The following is a 19,528-nucleotide window of genomic DNA, read 5'->3' as shown; positions in this document are numbered from 1 at the left end:
TCGTGGGGCAGATGTACACCGTGTTCCTCCTCCTCCGAGAAGGTGATGGGTTCCCAACCAGACTTTGGGAGTTTGGCGGATCTCTCATAGCGGATGTTGCAAATTTCTTTGGGGTGGTTGGCGCGTTCATAGCGCTTTCTTCCCCTATGAGACATGTTGGTGATTGGAGCACCGCCGTCGATGGCGTCGATGGTGTTGATGCGGCGCATGGGCTCGATGTTGGCGACCACCGGTGGCGGCTGGTGCACCTTGAACTGTTCCAACTTACCATCACGATACAAAGTTTTGATTGCAGTTTTTAGAGCGTTGCAATTGTTAGTGTTGTGACCGCTGTCCTCGTGGTACTTACACCACTTGCCAGTGTTTCTCGGTTTTCCCACTCTTGGGTACTTTCTTGGGGGTGGCGGTGGGATCTGGTCCTTGCACTACTCGTATATCTCTTCATACGAGGCTGTGAGAACTGTAAACACTGCGTACCGCTGGGAGGACTCAGTCTGTTTGTTACAGTTATCCCCATGGGATGAGCGGTTGCCCTTGTGGTAATGCTGGTCCTTTTACCGCTTGCTCTGGCAGTTGCCCTGTTGCCACTCTCGCTTCTTATCAGTTGGCGGCGAAGCAGAGGTTTTGTTAGCGGTCTCCTGATGGCTGGAAGAGGGGCTGAGTGGACTTTGCTGGTGTTGGCGGTGATGGTAGGGTTTCTCCATATGTGATGAATTCTGCCTGTGCATGGATGACGGCTTCGCTCATGACATGGTCGTATACAGCATTTGGATGATTGTAATTGAGATGATAGAGAAATGGTCCCTTTAGGAGTCCTTGCTTGAAGGCCGCCAGTGCCATTGTTTTGTCCAGATCGCGGCACTGAGACGCCGCCGCTCGCCACCTGGTGATAAATGCCTTTAATGTTTCCTCTGCGCCTTGTTTAACGTTGAACATCTGAGTTGTGTTGTGATGTCCGGCGGCCAACAGGATGAACCGAGAAAGGAAAGCGTTTGATAGTGCGTGGAATGAGTCGATGGATCCCGGTAGGCACTCAAAGAACCAACTCATTACCTCATTATCCAACGTTTCGCTAAACAAGTGGCAGAGGGTGGCGTCATCAAATCCTTTGTTATTAGTAACTTTTTTGAATGTGTCCATGTGGACGAAGGGGTCAGTCATGCCACCGTAATGTGACATTTTTGGTGTCTTTACATGTGCTGGTCTGACAGCTTGCAGGATCCTAGCGGTAAATGGCCCTAGCCTGGACGCAAAGAGCGGATTTGGAATTGGCGTTCGGGCGCTTACCTCCGCCCGGATTAGCCTTTGCTCTAATTGTTGCATCCTTTCCAGGATTAGGGTGGTTGTATCGCCAGCGGGCCCCGCCTGGAGGTTCCGTCGTGCAGGGCCGGCCCTGAGGGATGCCGCCTGAGGCGGCTGTCTCAGGCCACCTGTTCCCGGGGGCCTCAGAAAATTTAGTTCTATATATATGTTATATAGGTATATATTTTGTTTTTGCTTCCTGTGCATGCACAAGCGTGTTGCTTCAGTGGAAGCACTGTTATTCCACTCCCTCTCTAACCAAAGTTCGAACCCTACTTCTTCCCCTTTCCCTTTTTTTGCTTTTTCAGTCAGTTAATTCAATTTTTGTTGGACCCACTTTGAACCTTCCTCTTTCAATTTTTTTTTTTTTTTTTGCCAATCACTTATGAATTCTATATCTATTTTTATTCAAAACAGATTATTTTGTACTATTATTTGGTGCAAGTTCGAACCTTACTTCCTCTTTCACTTTTTTTTTTTTTGGCAATCACTTGTGAATTCTATATCTATTTTTATTCAAAACAGATTATTTTGTACTATTATTTGGTGCAAGTTCGAACCTTGCTTCCTCTTTCAGTTTTTTTTTTTTTTTTTGGCAATCACTTATGAATTCTATATCTATTTTTATTCAAAACAGATTATTTTGTACTATTATTTGGTGCAAATATGTGTATGTACATGTGTGTCTGTGTAGAGGCCACATTTTAATCTTTTGTCTCAGGCCGTTAAAATCTCAGGACCGGCCCTGCCGCCATGCCAGCTCCCGCCTAGGTTCAGGTGGATTGCCCTCAGTTCTAGTCCTAACTACCGAGCGGTTGGTGTGCGGTTGCGACTCCGCCTCCTGCTCCAACATTAGTCGGGGCAGGGGAGGTGGGCCCATTCCCAATAGTTCTAGTGGGTTCAGCGATACCTGCATCTGTATGATTGGTACGGGTACCAATCCGCCGGTATTGGGTCGACTGCGTCTGGTGCTACTTGATTGCTCGCTCTGCGCTGGGTTAGCGTTTGCCTCCAGCGCCTTCTTCAGTTCGTCAAATCTTGACATCAGCGTGGCCACCTGCTTTTGGGCCTCAGCCTTCTCCCTGCGCTCCCTGTTTGCCTTGTGGAGGTCAGCCAATGTCAGCTCATACATAGCAGCGAGGTCCTGCACTGGTGGGCAGCTGCTACCTGGGCGAGCCTCCGCCGAAGTCTGAGTCGGTGGGACATGGGGAGTAACCTGAGGTTCCATACTAGGGTTGACCGGTGTGCTGAATAGTGCACAGTTAACGTTAACCGCCGGGTTGATGAGATGGTGGTTGGCGGATTGGTCCGCCTGCTCTTCAGCGTTTCCCCCGCTACCGTTAGTCATGGTGATTGTTGTGGTGGGGTGGCCTTTTGTTCAAGGATTCCCACAGACGGCGCCAATGTTAATGTCTAAGATTTAACGGTGGCTAAACCTTGGTTAACGCTGGTCCGATGGCCGGACCGCTACTTGTGGTGTAATCAATACTTCCGCTACCTGTCAAGTAAAATACAAAAGGCGTCAAAGGGAGACCGCGCTGGGCGGTCTTCTCTTCTCCGATGCCTAAGTTAGTCAATGTATTTATGTTGACAGAATAACAGTAGGTAAGTAGTAAATGCGTAATTAATGAGGAGAGAGAAGAGAACCTTTTATAGGTGAGGAAGAGGCTGACCTCTTCTATGTTTTCGATGTGGGACTGATATGCTTCAGTTCCCAGCTTTTGGAGCTTCTGATGCTATCTTGGCGCGACGCGTGGCGGCGTGTCGGCTGCTGTCTGAGGGTGAGCCGGGGCTCAGGCGATAGCCTATCTGGCAGTGTTTCCGTAGGTCACACCCTTGATGGTCGTTGGTACCGCTGGCGGTAGCATGAGCGTGGCTCATTATGGTTAATTATGCTTTGGCAAATGCTCATGTAAATACAACAGACAAATAGCATGATGTCGGAAGAGTGTCATGTAGAAATATGATTGTAGAAATATAATTTTGTCAAGCGTTGAAATCAAATGAAATAAGCTAGAATCCACTAGGAAAGTAGGCTAGAATCTACTAGCGAATATTGGCACAACCTTAACAAAACAGAGAGAAACTTCTCTAATTTTTTTTTTCTTATTCAATATCTGAAAGCTTCAAACAACAATCTAATAATTAAGGTGCTTTATAAAGAGCACAAATCCTAAATCTAATAGAACTAGAAAACATAAATAACAATTCCTTATAGACTAAGACAAGGAAACCTCATTTAACTAAAATGGGAAACAAGATCCTAAATTCCAGAAAAATACTAAACTTGCCAAATTATGTAAATTTGTGTCAAGGGTCCCAACTGTGATTTTGCTCGAGAAACATGATACACCCAAAAGAGCAATTATGAGTAATTTCCATCATTAAAAAGCCTATTTGAATACAAATTTCCATTCTTTAAATTGTTTTTCTTAATATGACGACGTTTATTTCTTTTCTATATTAATTCATTGTTGAAATTGGTTAAAAGCCTATATCATAGCATTCGGTCTGTCCTTCAGACCAAGTACAAATCCTAAAAATTGAAATCAGGACTCATAACAAACTACAATGCTTCTACTAAATACACCTGAAAAAAAAAATGGATAGATGCCTGGGGCAACAATCATATTTTTAAATGAACACTTCAAAGGTACGACATTGTGGAAGTTATGCAAATGAAGATAACAAGGAAAATTATCTCTAACTATATGGGTTGGTATAAGGAGTTCTTTCACGCTCGCCAAACTGTTCGTTGGCCCAAAAAAAAAAAAAAACTAATACTGGGTTTAGCCAAAAAAATTGCAGAGGTCTAAGATCGAACTTCCTCTTTCTTTATTAAAATACATTTTGATGGAGATTTCCTTCCTTCTAACTATGGGGGAGTGGGATGAATCAATTATTCGTAATGCTACAACTTAATTACAAGAGAGTTTGTCATCAGCTTTGCTTATCGAGTTTAATATATATGCTACTTTCGCAGGACATTAATTTAGAGCTGGTTGCTTTACCAATTGGTGTAGAGTTTCTCTAATAAATGAAAATACGACATGCGATAATCAATATATAGTGACTATCTTTTGGTAATCCAAGCGACTATGTCTACATCTAAACATATCTCTTTCTTAGGCTGCATCGTCATGCCATCAACAAGGTTCAACATCTTTCTCGAACCTCTAACAGTACGTGTATCTCATAGGATTGATATCTATAGTTTTGAGATGTACGTAAATGTACATAATGACGAGATTACTAACACTCTGGACTTTATTCTTGCCACGGTTGTAGAGTAATTATTTTGTGATCCTGGACTATCACGTGGCATTGTAATGTGGTGGTCTGACCGGCTGAGTCAATAAGATCACTCGAATTTGGTAGGGATCATTACAAGAGTGAAAAAAAATTAAGAGAACCAATCAACAATAAGTACATATCATATGGACTAATGACATTAACACAGATCACCACGTATACCATTCTGAGAACATAGAATAATTTTCACAGTTATAATTGTACTTGAGCTTCAATAAATTGAATTTCCTTTCAAGAATTAATTTAATAATGTTCTATATTCTAGCGAGTAGAAATTATTATGACATATTTCAGAGTTTTAAAAAACAAATATATAGCCAATTGTAATACATTTTTCTCCTACAAAGTCTTGATTGAGATTCTAAATTCAACTCTCCCCTTCTCATTGATTACGAAATTTAACAAAATGGAATAAGGAACCTTCCTTTGCAGTATTATGTAAATTGATCGGGTTCTTACCATTAGCCAAATTCAAAGTAAATCACACGCTTATTTGTCAACTAACGTTGGAGAGGATAAAGAAATGAGCTTGGTTGAAGTGATATTGGCTGAACCCTAAGCCTTGGAAAAGGAGTTTGCCGCCACTAAAGACTATTCGCACTGAAGATGTAGAAACAATATTGTTGTTATCCTCCTTACCTGTATCAAGGTTAAGACATTGTCCTTCCTTGTCTAAGAGCTGAAAAAATTGTTTATTAGTATCAAACTACTGTAAGGAATAATATATATCTTTATGGTCACGACAATAAATTAAGGATTAATTTCAGTTTACCCCACTGAGGTTTGGGAGTGTCATCATTTCACCACCTCTACTTTCAATTTTGAATTTTTACCCCCCAAACTTTCCAATTTCAATCAGCCGTGTCCAATTTCTCATATTCCGTCCAAATTGGACGTTAACTCTGACGATCGGACCCACCTTGAGGGCTAAAATGGTCATTTCATGATAAAAAAATTCCTTTTTTTTTTTTTTTAATTTTTTCTTCAACCTATACACCACAAGTTATAAGAGGTTTATAAGAATAAAAAAATACTCTAGGTGGTTGAAAGCCGATCGCTGGTCTACGATATTTGTGATATATCTCCGATAAAGTGAAGAATTTTAGGATATATCCCCAATAAAGTGAAGAAATATCTGTAAAAAATAATTTTACACTTTATATGTAAATAAATATCTGTAAAAAATGATTTTACACACTCGCTGGTCTACGATATTTGTGATATATCTCTGAAAAAGTGAAAAATTTTAGGATATATCCCCAATAAAGTGAAGAAATATCTGTAAAAAATAATTTTACACTTTATCTGTAAATAAATATTTGTAAAAAAATGATTTTACACAGATATTTCTTCACTTTATTGGGAATATACAGATATTTACAGATAAAGTGTAAAATCATTTTTTACAGATATTTCTTCACTTTATTGGGGATATATCCTAAAATTCTTCACTTTATTGGAGATATATCACAAATATTGTAGACCAAAAATAATTTTACACAGATATTTCTTCACTTTATTGGGGATATATATATACAGATATTTATTTACAGATAAAGTGTAAAATTATTTTTTACAGATATTTCTTCACTTTATTGGGGATATATCCTAAAATTCTTTACTTTATCGGAGATATATCACAAATATCGTAGACCAGCGAGCGGCTTTCAACCACCTAGAGTTTTTTTTTTGTTTTTATAAACCTATTATAACTTGTGGTGTATAGGTTGAAGACAAAAAAAATAAAAATAAAATAATAATAATAAATAAATAAAAGAAACAGAAAAAAAAATTTAAAAAAAGAAAGAAAAAAAAACGAAAGAATAGAAAAAAAAAAAAAAGGAATATTTTTTTTTATCTTGAAATGACCATTTTAGCCCTCAAGGTGGGTCCGATTGTCAGAGTTAACGTCCAATTTGGACGAAATAGGAGAAATTGGACATGGCTGATTGAAATTGGAAAGTTTGGGGGGTAAAAATTCAAAATTGAAAGTAGAGGTGGTGAAATGATGACACCCCCAAACCTTAGGGGGGGTAAACTGAAATTAATCCATAAATTAAAGGGTTTTTGTCCATTTACCCCATTTCTAGAGATTTTTTTCTCACTTACCCCATTAAGTTTTTTTAATTCCCTCTTACCCAAAACACTCTAACGATGTATTCCCTAATACCCCATTAAGATTTTTTTTTTTTGTTTTTATTTATTTTTAATACCATTTTACCCTCACCTTTGTTACTTAGAGAGAGAGAGAGAGAAAATGGAAGAGAGAGAAATCATAAGGGACTTCGCCGGAGCCCGGTCACCGGCCGCCGGATTCTGGTCACCGGTCGCCGGAATCAGGTCACCGACCGCCGCCCACCGGAATTTTCTGAAAAACTCACCGGAAAGGTTTATTGCCCCCAATAGACGTCTATTGGCCCCAAATAGATGATTATCAGCCATGTATTGCCCCCTCAATAGACGTTTCGATTACCGAAATGGTAATTAGTCTTCCTAAAATTATACAAATAAAACTTTGATTAAAGAAAAAGAATGAGGAGATTACATCAATTCAAAACGTCTATTGCCCCCCAATAAACGTCTATTGCCCCCCAATAGACTTGTATTGCCCTTGGCATAACACCATTTTGTAGCTTGTTACTCCAATAATTTACATTTTATATTACCAAATTTTCTCATTAAAAGGCCAAAAAGAAGAAAAGAGAAAAAAGAAAAGAAAAAAGAAGGACCGGCTTGATTGAGCTGTTTAGAGGTACTAGTCGCGGGGGCAGGTGATGAAATTGATTTGGGCACCGTTCTCCTTTCTGTGAAGCTGTGAAGCTGTGAAGCCGTGAAGCCATGCTCAATCTCACTGGAAAACCGCCTCAGGTGGGCTCGTTGGTGAACTTTCGCTGGGGAGGGAGAGATTGATGTCACCATTGACCCCGCCGGAGCTCCACCACCACCCTCGCCACATCGCTTATTCTCAGCAGATCAGCCAGAGATTCTACTCCGCCAAAACGGAGACAGAAATCCAATTCATTGGGCAGAAGCAGCAGTAACCGGCGCCGTCAGATCCGACTAAAACCATCGCCGGCAAGCTGCACGTCCTCGACAGTGACGACGCCTCAGCTTCATCGAGAATCACCTCCATCGACGTCATCATCGTCCTCGTCTCGCCGCCGGCCATCTAGACCAGAGAACGGAGCTGAAGGCCGTGCATTGGTTCGGAGCGTGAGAGAGAGAGAGAGAGAGAATGGCATGTGGTTGTAATTCATTAATTAGACTAAGGGTAAAATTGTTATTTCAATTCAAATTGGGTTAGTGTGAATAAAAATCTGTTACTGGGGTAAGTGAGATAACTTTGACTCATTTTGGAGCTTTTGGTCAAGGAGCCTAAATTAAAACTGAAAATAGATATAATATGACCTTTTTCAGGGCATGAAAAGACGAGGCAATACGTAAGTAATTTTATTTACTCTCTAATAAGTCTAGTACAGACAAAACAGGACACCTGAAAATAGGGGCGGACCTAGCATCAGGTCTGACGGGGTCCCGATCCCCCAACCTTTTTTACTTAATTGTTTAATTACGTTTAAGTTTATAATTGAAGCAGTAAACTCTGACAGACAAATATAGTAGCTGCATTTGATTGGTTAACCATAAAAAAAATATAATAATACTATAACCATAAAGCAATATGAGTTTTGAAAGTGAGAACTATGTTGCCAATTTTACAATTCATTACTTTCACTAATATTTAATTTCATTGCAATATTATTTTAACTATATATGTTATTTTATTGCCTTATGAATTATATTTGATATGATTTTTACATTTGATTTTATAAAATTATTTTTATAGAAATGTACTTGCTACAATTTATACTTCTATCTCAACCCCCCACACAAAAAAAGTTTATATCCTGGTTCCACCCCTGCCTGAAAACTATGAAATCAGAATCTTAATACTATGAAAACTTGAAATTACAAAAATATATGTAGAATGAACAAAACGGTACGTTAGTATGGTGGCAATACAGGCACCTTCAAATATAAATATTATTAGTCCAATAGCTAGTTGTACGTAGTTCACCCCCGGAAAAGGAGTAGATGCATGCGATGGAAAAGTGGATCCAGTGAATCAAGTCTGAAGCGCATAATCGGGTCACAGAAGCTACGCTCATACCAGAGACAAAAGCAAACCTAGCCATTGAAGGGTTGGAGGTGTGGACGGTGCAACTGGAAGAGTGACGGTAGCTACCGGCATTATTAGCTTTGGGAGCCACAACAATAAAAACCGGTGCTGCCATCATAGAAAGGAGCATGGCAACCCTGTAGCTTATTCCTGAAACAACCACAAATCATACAAATCCTTCCACCCTTTCATACAAAAAAGTTGATTTTTGGAACACTAATGAGATCAACGTTGCATGTTGTAGAGTAAGAGATGGACCCGAAGTCCGATCCCGAACCATTTTCTCTCGTTTGAGTTGATGATTCGGGTCTAGAGAGGTGTCCCACTTCCTCTATCTCTGTCTTGATGAGATCGACTCAATAGAATCTAACCATGCATCGTCCAGAATCTAACTAACCATATTGACCACCACGGCAGAAGCAAAGAAAAGTTGAATATATTATAACCGTTGCATTCTTTATTTTGGATAATGCAATGTGATAACATTGCAGCCATGGATGGTTGATCTTGAGGTTGCAGATGAATATGAACGCAGAGAAGAGAAAATGGAGAAAATATCTAACTGAGTTCTTCAATTATAAAAGCTAAGAACCAATTATTACAGCCACACCTATTTATAGTACTTGATGGATAAAACCCCAACAAACTCCAGTAACTAACTTTTACAGAAAGTAACTCCAGCTAGGCAAATGCATTTAACCAACTATGCCACATCAGCACAATGGATTCTTCAGCAGACCTTGATCAAGTCAACATAGACATAGCATTGACCCGTTAACACCTCCCCTCAATCTCAGTTGGGGTTAACCAAACTGAGATTGGATCTATGTGTACTGACTATTGAGCTTGTGTAACCTTTTAGTAAGAATATCTTCAGTATGCTCAGAAGTTGGAGTATGCTCAGAAGTAGAAACATAATGAAGTAACAAATCATACCTTTACCCTCTTTCTCTAACAACGTGAAAATGCTTTGCGTGCTAGCTGTTGATGTATCCATACCAGTTTTATCAATTAATGCACAAAAATCTTGAAATGGTTGAAATGTCAGCTTCTTGACAGTTGCATGTTTGGCTCTGGTAAGCATGGAATGCTGATTATATGCTTGATCCATGGTTTCTTGACCATAATTCAATTGAGGTTGTGCCTGGACTTGCTCAGTTCTAATAGCCATGCGATTAGAGGACTTTTGCTTCTTGGAGCCACCTTTACCAATTGTGTTTGGAGAAAGTTCAACCCTTGAAAGCACCTCCAGTTTACTGCCTTTGTCTTTTTCAATTCCAGTTTTAATTAATGCTTGACCATTAATTAAATCCTTTGCATATCTTTCTTGATAGATGAACACTCCATTATGTCTGTAACTGATCTCTTGCTTTCCGAGGGCATTAGTTTCTCCATTCATAGCAGAATCCCACTTTGATTTTCCAACAGCAGTTTTGAACGTCTTTGGTTCTGTAGCATCATGGATATCCAATGCAGAAGTAAAGCCACTGAAGTATGCAAACTCATCAAACAATTTTTGTTGAGCAATGCAGGAATAAGCAGAAAAATCCCGAAATGTCTTCTTCTTGATACTCAAACCTTTGGCTTTGGTAAGCATGGATTTCTCATAAATCTGACTTCTTCTTTGATCAAATTGTTCACGAGGTAACTGTAACTGTGCATCAGCTTGATCATTATTTATCACATTCTGATCTCCCCCATCAACCACAGCAAGAGAGACTCCAATGTGGGTGTTAAGAGAGTTACCCAAAGCAGAACAGATAGGAAGAATAACTTGTGACTGATCCAGACTAAAAGAAGGACGAGGAGAACTAGTACCTGCATATGAGAAACCCTGTGCAGTAATAGAAGCACCAGAAGTACTAGCTCCATTGGTATTATGCACAGTCATTGCAGCAAGAGTAGAAGATGGTTCAGCTCCTTGCAATGCAAAGTTTGACCTGTGATGGCAGTCCAAGGCTGCATGTCCCTTCAGACCACAGATTTGACAAATGATCACAGAGTTAGAGAGATGATCAGGAGGGATGTCATTCCTGTAGAAGCAATATGCAGCAGTGTGGCCTCTCTTCCTACAGATTTGACACTCTGGAGACGACCCAAAATTATTCCTGTAGCCTCCACCATTTTCAAACATGCTGCCAATGTTATTCCCATTGCCATTCAGACACCTCTGAGACACATTCTTCTTAGTTCTCCTAGCAGAGAAGGCTGGCATTATATTCAGAATAGCCCTATTTGCAATATCTCTTTCAGCAGCTAGTAATTGAATCCTCAATTCTTGCATTGTAATTGGGGTTTTCCTTGCCCAAATAATTGCTTTTATGAGATTAAATTCTGCAGGCAAACCATTGAGTAAAACCACAACAATATCCTGGTCTTCCATCCTTACTCCCAAAGCATCTAATTGGTTCCTTGCACGTGTGATTTTCATCAAATATTTCTCAACAGAATCCATTCCCTTTGTAATTGTATATAGATCAGTTTTTGCTTGCATGACATGTGATCTTGAAACTGTTGCATATCTATCATTCAACCTCATCCATGCTTCTCTTGATGTCTTGCTGCCCACCACATAATCCATTGTATCATAAGAGAGTGTGGCAATTAGAAGGCTTAATATGGCCTTGTCAGTCTTCATCCACTCTTTGTAAGTTGCAGTTATCTCACCTGTTACTCCCTCATCATCAGTGATCACATACTTTGTAGGGCGAAGAGTATTGCCATCAATATAACCGAAGAGATCCTGTCCTTCTAAAAGAGTTTGAAATTGGTAGCTCCAAGTAATGAAGTTATTGTCATTCAATCTTCTTGTCATCATACTAAGCAACATATAAATCTGAAATGGAGTTTGACTAGTGGCCATATTTTCTCTATCCCGAGTTTGCAGGACACCAAAGCAACTATGTACGTTCAATAATCCAACTCCAAAATGAATCAATGAAACTCCAAATTCACAAATCACCAACTTTTGTTTGTTTTTTGACTACCACCAAAATTTTATGAAAATTTTGTTTTCAAAGCCTCTGTATGGCTTGCAGTATGACTTTGTTTTGTTTAATTCAAGACTTTGTCATTCAACATGAGCACTCAACTCTCAGTAACAATACCAATCATCATAACTCTGTTTACTATTCCAAAAGCTTCAGTGCTTCATAGATCAATGCAAGCCACAAGAATAACAGTCCCTTCAACACGAAAAATTAGACAATCGAGCCTCCAAAGTCCATATCCAAAATCAAATATGTACAGTTGAGCCCCTTGTTATCAATCTCTTATGTTATCACAAATTCCACAGCTTATGAGCTAATATATCATCACACTTCACAGATTACAGATCTAGATGATGTACGAACAGTGAGGAACAACTACAGTACTCAAATCCAGAGTATCAAAGTGAAAATAGGCGATCTGAAGTGAGAATAGAGCTCACCAATAGAAGACATGACTAAAATGAAGCTTAGGATGAAATCAAAGAGCTTGATTCACAGAGACAAAGCAGAAATTGCAGATCTAGGTTTACCTGATGAAGAACGAAGCTCAAATGCGGAAGCTAGAAGTAAACGAACACTTCTACAGTATGAAATAGTCCACAGGATCAAGAGCCATAGCTCTGATACCATGATAACATTGCAGCCATGGATGGTTGATCTTGAGGTTGCAGATGAATATGAACGCAGAGAAGAGAAAATGGAGAAAATATCTAACTGAGTTCTTCAATTATAAAAGCTAAGAACCAATTATTACAGCCACACCTATTTATAGTACTTGATGGATAAAACCCCAACAAACTCCAGTAACTAACTTTTACAGAAAGTAACTCCAGCTAGGCAAATGCATTTAACCAACTATGCCACATCAGCACAATGGATTCTTCAGCAGACCTTGATCAAGTCAACATAGACATAGCATTGACCCGTTAACACAATGTTCCTGCCGGGCCTTCAAATCGTCAATTTTGACTCTGGAATTAAATATGAAGCTAAAAACCTAATATACTTCCTAGAGCTGTCACCTGTCAAGAAGCAATGAGCTAGATATATTCTTCAAAAGCTTACAAATGCATGAAACAAAAACCTCCATGGGAATATTTGATCCTTGCACCACCAACTCCATTTTGTATTCGAGCATGAACTAGTGGTTTGCAGAATTAGTATTAGTTTCCAATATTAAACATGAACTAAGAAGAAGGATTGTCAGCAGGAACTGGTATGAAAATAGACACCTTTCCACTTTTAAGCCGTCCTAAATGTATTTTCCAAATATCATGTTGCTTGCTTCCATGGCATCTTGGACTCTTGATTTAGTGAACATGTCATTGTGGATCCCCACGTCCTAGGATAAACAAACATGAAAGGGAGATTAGATTATCATATCATTATAATTAAGAACTTTTTTATTACTAAAGTGAATGCCCTAAGAGTTTATTACATTGAAAAGGCAAGAAAGCGACTGTTAATGCTTATTTTTCCTTTCGTTACGATTGACTTCTTTCGGTGTAACTCGAAGAATTCGGCACCCGGCACCGAATACATTGGCCAAAGAAAGGTATCATTTGGAAATTGGCAGAATTTTGAACTCAAGTTACTTGTCACAATCACAAGCACTGCAACTACGTTATTCAGAAATCCAAAATGCCACTGGTACTACAGTTTGTCTCTGTGTTGGTAACTTGGTATTTTGATGAAATGCGTACGATTCAAATATATACCCATGCCATGCATGTTCTACTTTTCTAGTTAGATTAATGGTTGGAGCCAATTCAAAACTGAACATATCATAGTTCTTGGTGTTTGCTCTATCAACCTGGTGGCATTTTGAAAGTGCCCATGAATTATGAAAGTGCCCATGAAAAATGCTCTCGACTCATGAAACGGACTCTTTGATCCAGACATCTTTCTTATAACAATGTCAAGAAATTACTTTCGTTGGCACAAATGTTGCAACGGGTTAAGATATGCTTGGTACAACCTCAGTCAACTTGATACATTACAGATTAGTAAATACACTTTTCGTTCTTTCCAGATTCTCATTGAAAAGTCCCATGTTACACTAAAATGGCCAACACTTAATATCCTAGAAAATTTTCCACAAAACAACTTGCTCATTACAAAAGAAAGAAGATATTTGTTTTAAAGCATCAGACTACAATTTTTTTTTTTTTTTTTTGGGTCTGGGAAACATCAGACAACTAGTACTCTTCTCCAACCCCAAAGTCTAACATAAAATCAAAAATTACAGCCCCGTTGGTTGCCACTACTCCTCACCTCAGGCTGAGTCCGCTTAGAGCAGGGAACTTTGCAAACATACATAACATACCAAGCTGTACCAAGCAGCTCCTGCATACTCACTCCCCCACGAGCAAATGATGAACAGTGCCCAAATCTACAGAATTTGAGTCACACACAACATTGTATAGATTACACACTCGTCGCAATGCTCATTCCACCAACAAACATAATGCGTAATGAGTAGAAATGAAATCGCATACCTGATCACACTTCTTTTCTACTGTTATTGAGCTCCTGCAAAAGATTCTCACCAGCATCACTAACATATATAATCACTTCCCTTGGAATGCTGAGGGATCCAAAACAAAAATGCTTCATATAGCATTTTCCAATATCTATATATTTCATCAGTTGCCATTCAAAATTATATTTGCCTTCTGAAAAGCTTCGAAGATTTGGTAGATCCTCAAGTACCAATTTACTCAGCTGAGGGAACATGTTGCTATCCTCTGTTTCTTCACCCTCTGCTGCTGCTGCTACTATTTCTTCAATCTTCTGGCACCGCCGTATCCTTAGTTCTTTGAGTTTCACAAGACCCCCGGAAATTGAAGGAGAGAGCAAAATTCTAACACCGTTACATTCCCAGAGTGATATATCTGTTAGATTCTGAAAGGCTTGACAAGATTGTTTGAAATCCATGATCTTGTTCCTTTGCATCCTGAAATCAAAGATCTCTTCCAGTGAAGAACAGTGTGGTGCACATATGAACTCCATTTTCTGCAATCTATTTTGCATATGTGTTGGCACCAAATGCAATAATTTGTTACATCTGTTCACTATTAGAAACTTTAGTTCACAGAAGGAATCAGGTGAAAGTTCGCTGTTCCATATCTCTTTTAAGTTGTCCATGCCTTCAATTTTTAGTCTTCGTAAAACTGGAAATTGAACCTGCAAGTACATCCAAGTCTGTTAGTCTTATAGTACTGTCTCCGACAAGGTTTGCAATTTACACAGTAACAAAAACACATATTTAGCCAGGATGTTCTTTTTTTGGGTCATAGCTAGGATGAGACTCGATACAAGCAACACCTTCCCACGCCTTGCACAACTCCAATCAGCAGATTAGGAACATCTTACTATAAATAATTAAGAGAGAGGCTTGGGTGAGGAACTTTAGGTCTCGTCGCTTTGGTGAATCACTTGAGCCCCGATACATTTTCGGTGCCATGGAGCTAGACCAGTGAGCTATTACGCTTTCTTCAAAGGATGGCTGCTTCCAAGCCCACCTCCTGGTTGTCATCGCTCGATGTCGCAACTTCGACGTCAATGTCTCCACATTCTCCATGTGCCATTAGTTTCCTTGTGTTATCTCTTAGTACTCAACTAATAAAGTCGAGGTATTTATCTAAGTATCAATTCTTTTTAAAATTGTACCAATCAAATACTTTAACATAGAACTCTTTTCCTTTTCTTTTTTCTTTGACAGTACTATACATCATTTTAGCATAAAACTAGTTAATGAGCTCAACAAATAATGTTCTGTATCACAAAACTCATCTATATCTATAATAGGAATACTTGGGTTTTGGTTAAGCATTTAAAAACAGAAGAAGACTAAATGGTAATAATTATTGAAAGAATTCAACATTTATGAAACGAGGAGACAATAGCTACGGTCTAAACGAAGGAAAAGCTTAAGTTTACCAACAAAGAATGCAGATAAACATCAAGTGACCAAGGTCTGACATTCTGAAGAAAATTTTTCACAAAGAAAGAAGGGGACAGTTACCTTGGTGTCAAACAGATGTTGTATGGACACATTAGAATGTTCCACTGTCAAAACATTTGGATAGAGACTGATAACATCCGGTAGCCTTTCCAACTCCTTTTTATAGATATTTTTGCTTATCCCACTGAAACTTGGTAGATCTGCAAGAGTCAACTCTGTCAATCTTTGGAAGTTGATCTCTTTGGTTGCTTCTTCCTCCTGATGTCTTGATCCTTCCAAGGCAACGATCTCTTCCAACGACGGGCAGTTTTTTATTTTTAGGACTTCAATGAATCCTAGAATATTTCTCAAGCATTCAGAATGACTTTTGGTCTTCCAAATATAGGTCAATGAAGGTAGACATAGTAAATCCATCTCACGTAGTTTCTTAAGAGATCCCATTGGCAGCTCACCATGAAAAATCTCCTTCAGCCTACTTCCTCCAAATACAACCAGACGATCCAGGACAGGAAAGACACTACTATGTGGTGTAGGTTTTACAAGTGTCATGTCAATCAGATATTCCAAAGATTCACACTCCTCGAGTGCAAGAGACTTCAAGTTTGCAAAACAGCACTATGTATCTAAGACATTCAGAGGTTCTGTCAAATTCTTCATTTTTAACTCAAAAGTCTTGGTTTTCTTTAGCAACAAAGTGATTCCAGTACTCACAAGAGAGCTTGCATCAAGATCATGAACTCTCAAGTAGTTTCCGTAAGGCTCTAATTCCCAATTATATATATGCTCCTTCCATCCTATAGAGATCTTAAATCTTTCAAGCTTGTCAAATAGCTTGCTGGTTACCAGACTATCAACCGGTGGTAGAACAACTTCTAAAGTAGTCAAACTGGACAAGGAAAGTAGCTCTGAAAGTATCCCAATTTTCCAGTCCATGGAGTTGGCCCACCTTCTGTATGTGTGCTCCTCGTCTTTCGTATATAAATTTTGAACCTCCTCTCTGTACATCTTTCCTAGATATGCTGGTTGCTCAACCGCCAATCTGTTGAATCTCTTCCACATCTCCAGTTCCACGTGGAGTTCTTCTGGTTTAGCTCTTGTCTCAGCTTCCAATTGAGAAATCCAATCGGTTGTTTCTGTTGAGGCTAGTTTCTCAATCACCCAATCTTCAAAGCTATCCCACATATACAACTCTTCTAGTCGGGATAAACTTGATATGACACCTGGTGAGATTATCTCAAGTTTCATACATCTCGACAAATCAAGTAATCTTAGATTAGATAAATTTTTATATGTATCAGGCAGTTGTTTGATGTCAGATCCACGTAAACTGAGTATCATGAGTGTCCTTATCTCCCCAATGACAGATACTACATCAAAGTTTAGATAGCAATCCTCCAAACACAATGTTTGAAGGTTTCTCAAAACTGGAAGTGATGGCAGTATTGACAATAGAGAAATACCTGCAATTACGAGAACCTTGAGATCTTCCATTCTATTGAAAATTGTGGGTGGCGGCTCCAATCCACTTTCAGTTATGCATCTTAACAGTAAGAGCTCCGAAAGCCCACCAATACACAGTGAACTGCAGTAAGTAGATTGCTCGGAAACACTACTCTTTGGCCAATCCATAGACTTCACAGTTTCCACCGAGTGTCTTGCCACAATTCTCTCTTTAACCTCATCACTTTTCTTTTGAGTCAACCCTTCAGAGGCTATATGCAAGGCTACATCGCGCACCACATCATGCATTCTCACACACTCTTTCTTATCACTGTCCAACAATAGAAAGCGACTTTTTAATGTGTGAACCAATGTTTCTATACAGTTTCTTCCTTCAGCCATTGAATCAATGCCTTTAAAGATCCCAAGCCCAAGCCCAAATCTAACAAAATATTCAATCGGTATATCAACGCTTTCTGCAAATATGCAACATAACAGAAAGCATGATTTGGCTTGCTTGCTTTGTAAACATTCATAACTGAATTTTATTTTTCCATACACATGATCTATCACTCCTGGAACATTTTCTGGGCAAGCCTTTTCCATTTCCCTAAGTGCATTCTTCCAAATTGCAATTCCTTCACCATGTAGTGCCCTTCCAACAGTTGAAATTGCAATTGGCAACCCTGCACATTCCTTCACAACCTGTTTTGCTACCAAATGCAAATCGGGATCAGATTCAATCAAACCTCCTGCTGTCTTCTTGAACAAGCTCCAGGCCTCATTTTCTGGCAAATCACTGATGGGGAAATTCTTTTTTGTGTCAATGTCCTTGAATACATCTCGTTCTCTTGATGTTACTAAAATCTTACAACTATTTTGATCACGAGGAATCCCTACTTCCCACAAAAAGTCTGGGTTTGTTGTCGAAACATTGTCTAATATTACAAGAACCTTCTTGGCACCTGCAGATAATCTTTGACGTATCTTGTTTGCTCTTGCATCTATTTCTTTTCCTTCAAGTGGAAGACCTAGATATCGAGCAAGTTCATCTTGAATCAGACAAATGTCAGGAGTTTTGTCAAGAGTTTCTTTAACAGTTGCCTTTGTATACTCATCAAACAGACCCTCTTTCTTTGCTCTGTTAACAACTTCCCCCATCAATGTTGTCTTCCCAATACCTCCCATGCCGCATATGACAACCGGATTGATCTCATTCCCCTTCACAGCTTCCATTACACTTCTAATGGTCGATCTCCTCGATTCAAAATAAATATTTTTTCCTGTAGATGTAGGCGGCTGAATTTGGTTAGATGTTTCTGAGGAGCTGGCACCTTCCTGGAAGTTGGTTGCAAGCTGAGAAGAATCCTCAGAATATTGTGTGGGTTGAAATTCCACCTCTGGGGGAAGAGCAGGATGCGCTATAGTCCCGAGATCTTTAGCAAGGAGGTAATCAAAAACCATAGTCATCTTCTTAGCTTTCCTTCCTAAAGAATAACGGCACTTCAAATCTGGAAAAGACCCATTACAGCATGCTGCCTTTGTTGCTACAGTCTCTTCATTGAAACACTTCTCCTTTTCTCCTATCAGCTTGTCTACCTCAGCCAGCCAATGTTTAACTCCAGGATCAATAATCTTCGAAGCTTCTGTAGCAGGTTTCACCTCCATGTCCACTCCATATCTTTTATCATGCAGTTCCTGAACCTGTCTGGTGAGATGCTCAATGTTGCTCTTGTACTGAATCACATAACTGAACTGCCGCCAAATTGGTCTCACCGTCCATTCTGCCAATCGTGTAGCAACTGCTAGAATAATATCTTGCATTTCTTTCAGTGCCTTTATCTTTTTTTTTTTTTTTGAGAATGACAGAAACAGTTCAAAGGTGAAGAACAGAAAGGAACGACCACTGTTTTTTTGTTACTTTCTTTCTCTGTTTTCCCAATGAAGAGAACAGATTGACAATGTACTGAGAATGAATCAATACCAAACAGAAATATATAAAGAGAGGAAAGGCACAACTAAAGAAAGAAATTATCACCTTTTTTTTTTTTTTTTTTTTTTTTGGTTTTTATGTGGGGTGAAGACTCACAGGTACAACTGATAAGCAATAGCACAAAGAAAGAAAGAAGGAATGGAAAAAAAAAGGCAGATCAACTCAAACAGTAGGTCTATTTTCTTTCTTTGATTTTCGTGACTACATAGTACAGAATCAATTAAGTGAAGCAGTACTAACAAAGGTAAGGAACGAAAAGAAAAAAAGCGATGGAAGTGAGATGCAATGGAAGTGCAATTGCAAGGAGTACCTCTCTATCTATTGATCTGTTGAATTGTGTGGAGACC

At 39.1% G+C, this 19,528-nt stretch overlaps 1 protein-coding gene across 2 annotated transcripts; it reads right to left on the bottom strand.

The window, feature by feature from the left end:
• Window positions 1–13,764: 13,764 nt before the first annotated feature.
• Window positions 13,765–19,240, bottom strand: LOC133713389 (disease resistance protein At4g27190-like). 2 transcript variants are annotated; one of them, XM_062139395.1, is made up of 4 exons: window positions 17,209–19,240; window positions 15,809–16,968; window positions 14,280–14,967; window positions 13,765–14,173 (listed from the first exon to the last, which is right to left on the bottom strand). In XM_062139395.1, exons 1-2 carry the CDS (start codon window positions 19,010–19,012, stop codon window positions 16,364–16,366), a joined length of 2,409 nt encoding a protein of 802 aa, XP_061995379.1. In that variant the 5' UTR covers window positions 19,013–19,240; the 3' UTR covers window positions 13,765–14,173; window positions 14,280–14,967; window positions 15,809–16,363. The 2 variants fall into 2 exon arrangements, with proteins under 2 accessions (XP_061995379.1, XP_061995378.1); XM_062139394.1 differs by having other exon boundaries at window positions 15,809–19,240.
• Window positions 19,241–19,528: the final 288 nt, after the last annotated feature.

This window comes from Rosa rugosa, chromosome 6 (genome assembly GCF_958449725.1).
Source record: "Rosa rugosa chromosome 6, drRosRugo1.1, whole genome shotgun sequence".
NCBI lineage: Eukaryota > Viridiplantae > Streptophyta > Magnoliopsida > Rosales > Rosaceae > Rosa > Rosa rugosa.
Note: the sequence above shows the minus strand (reverse complement) of the source record. Positions and strands in the feature narration are given on the sequence as shown.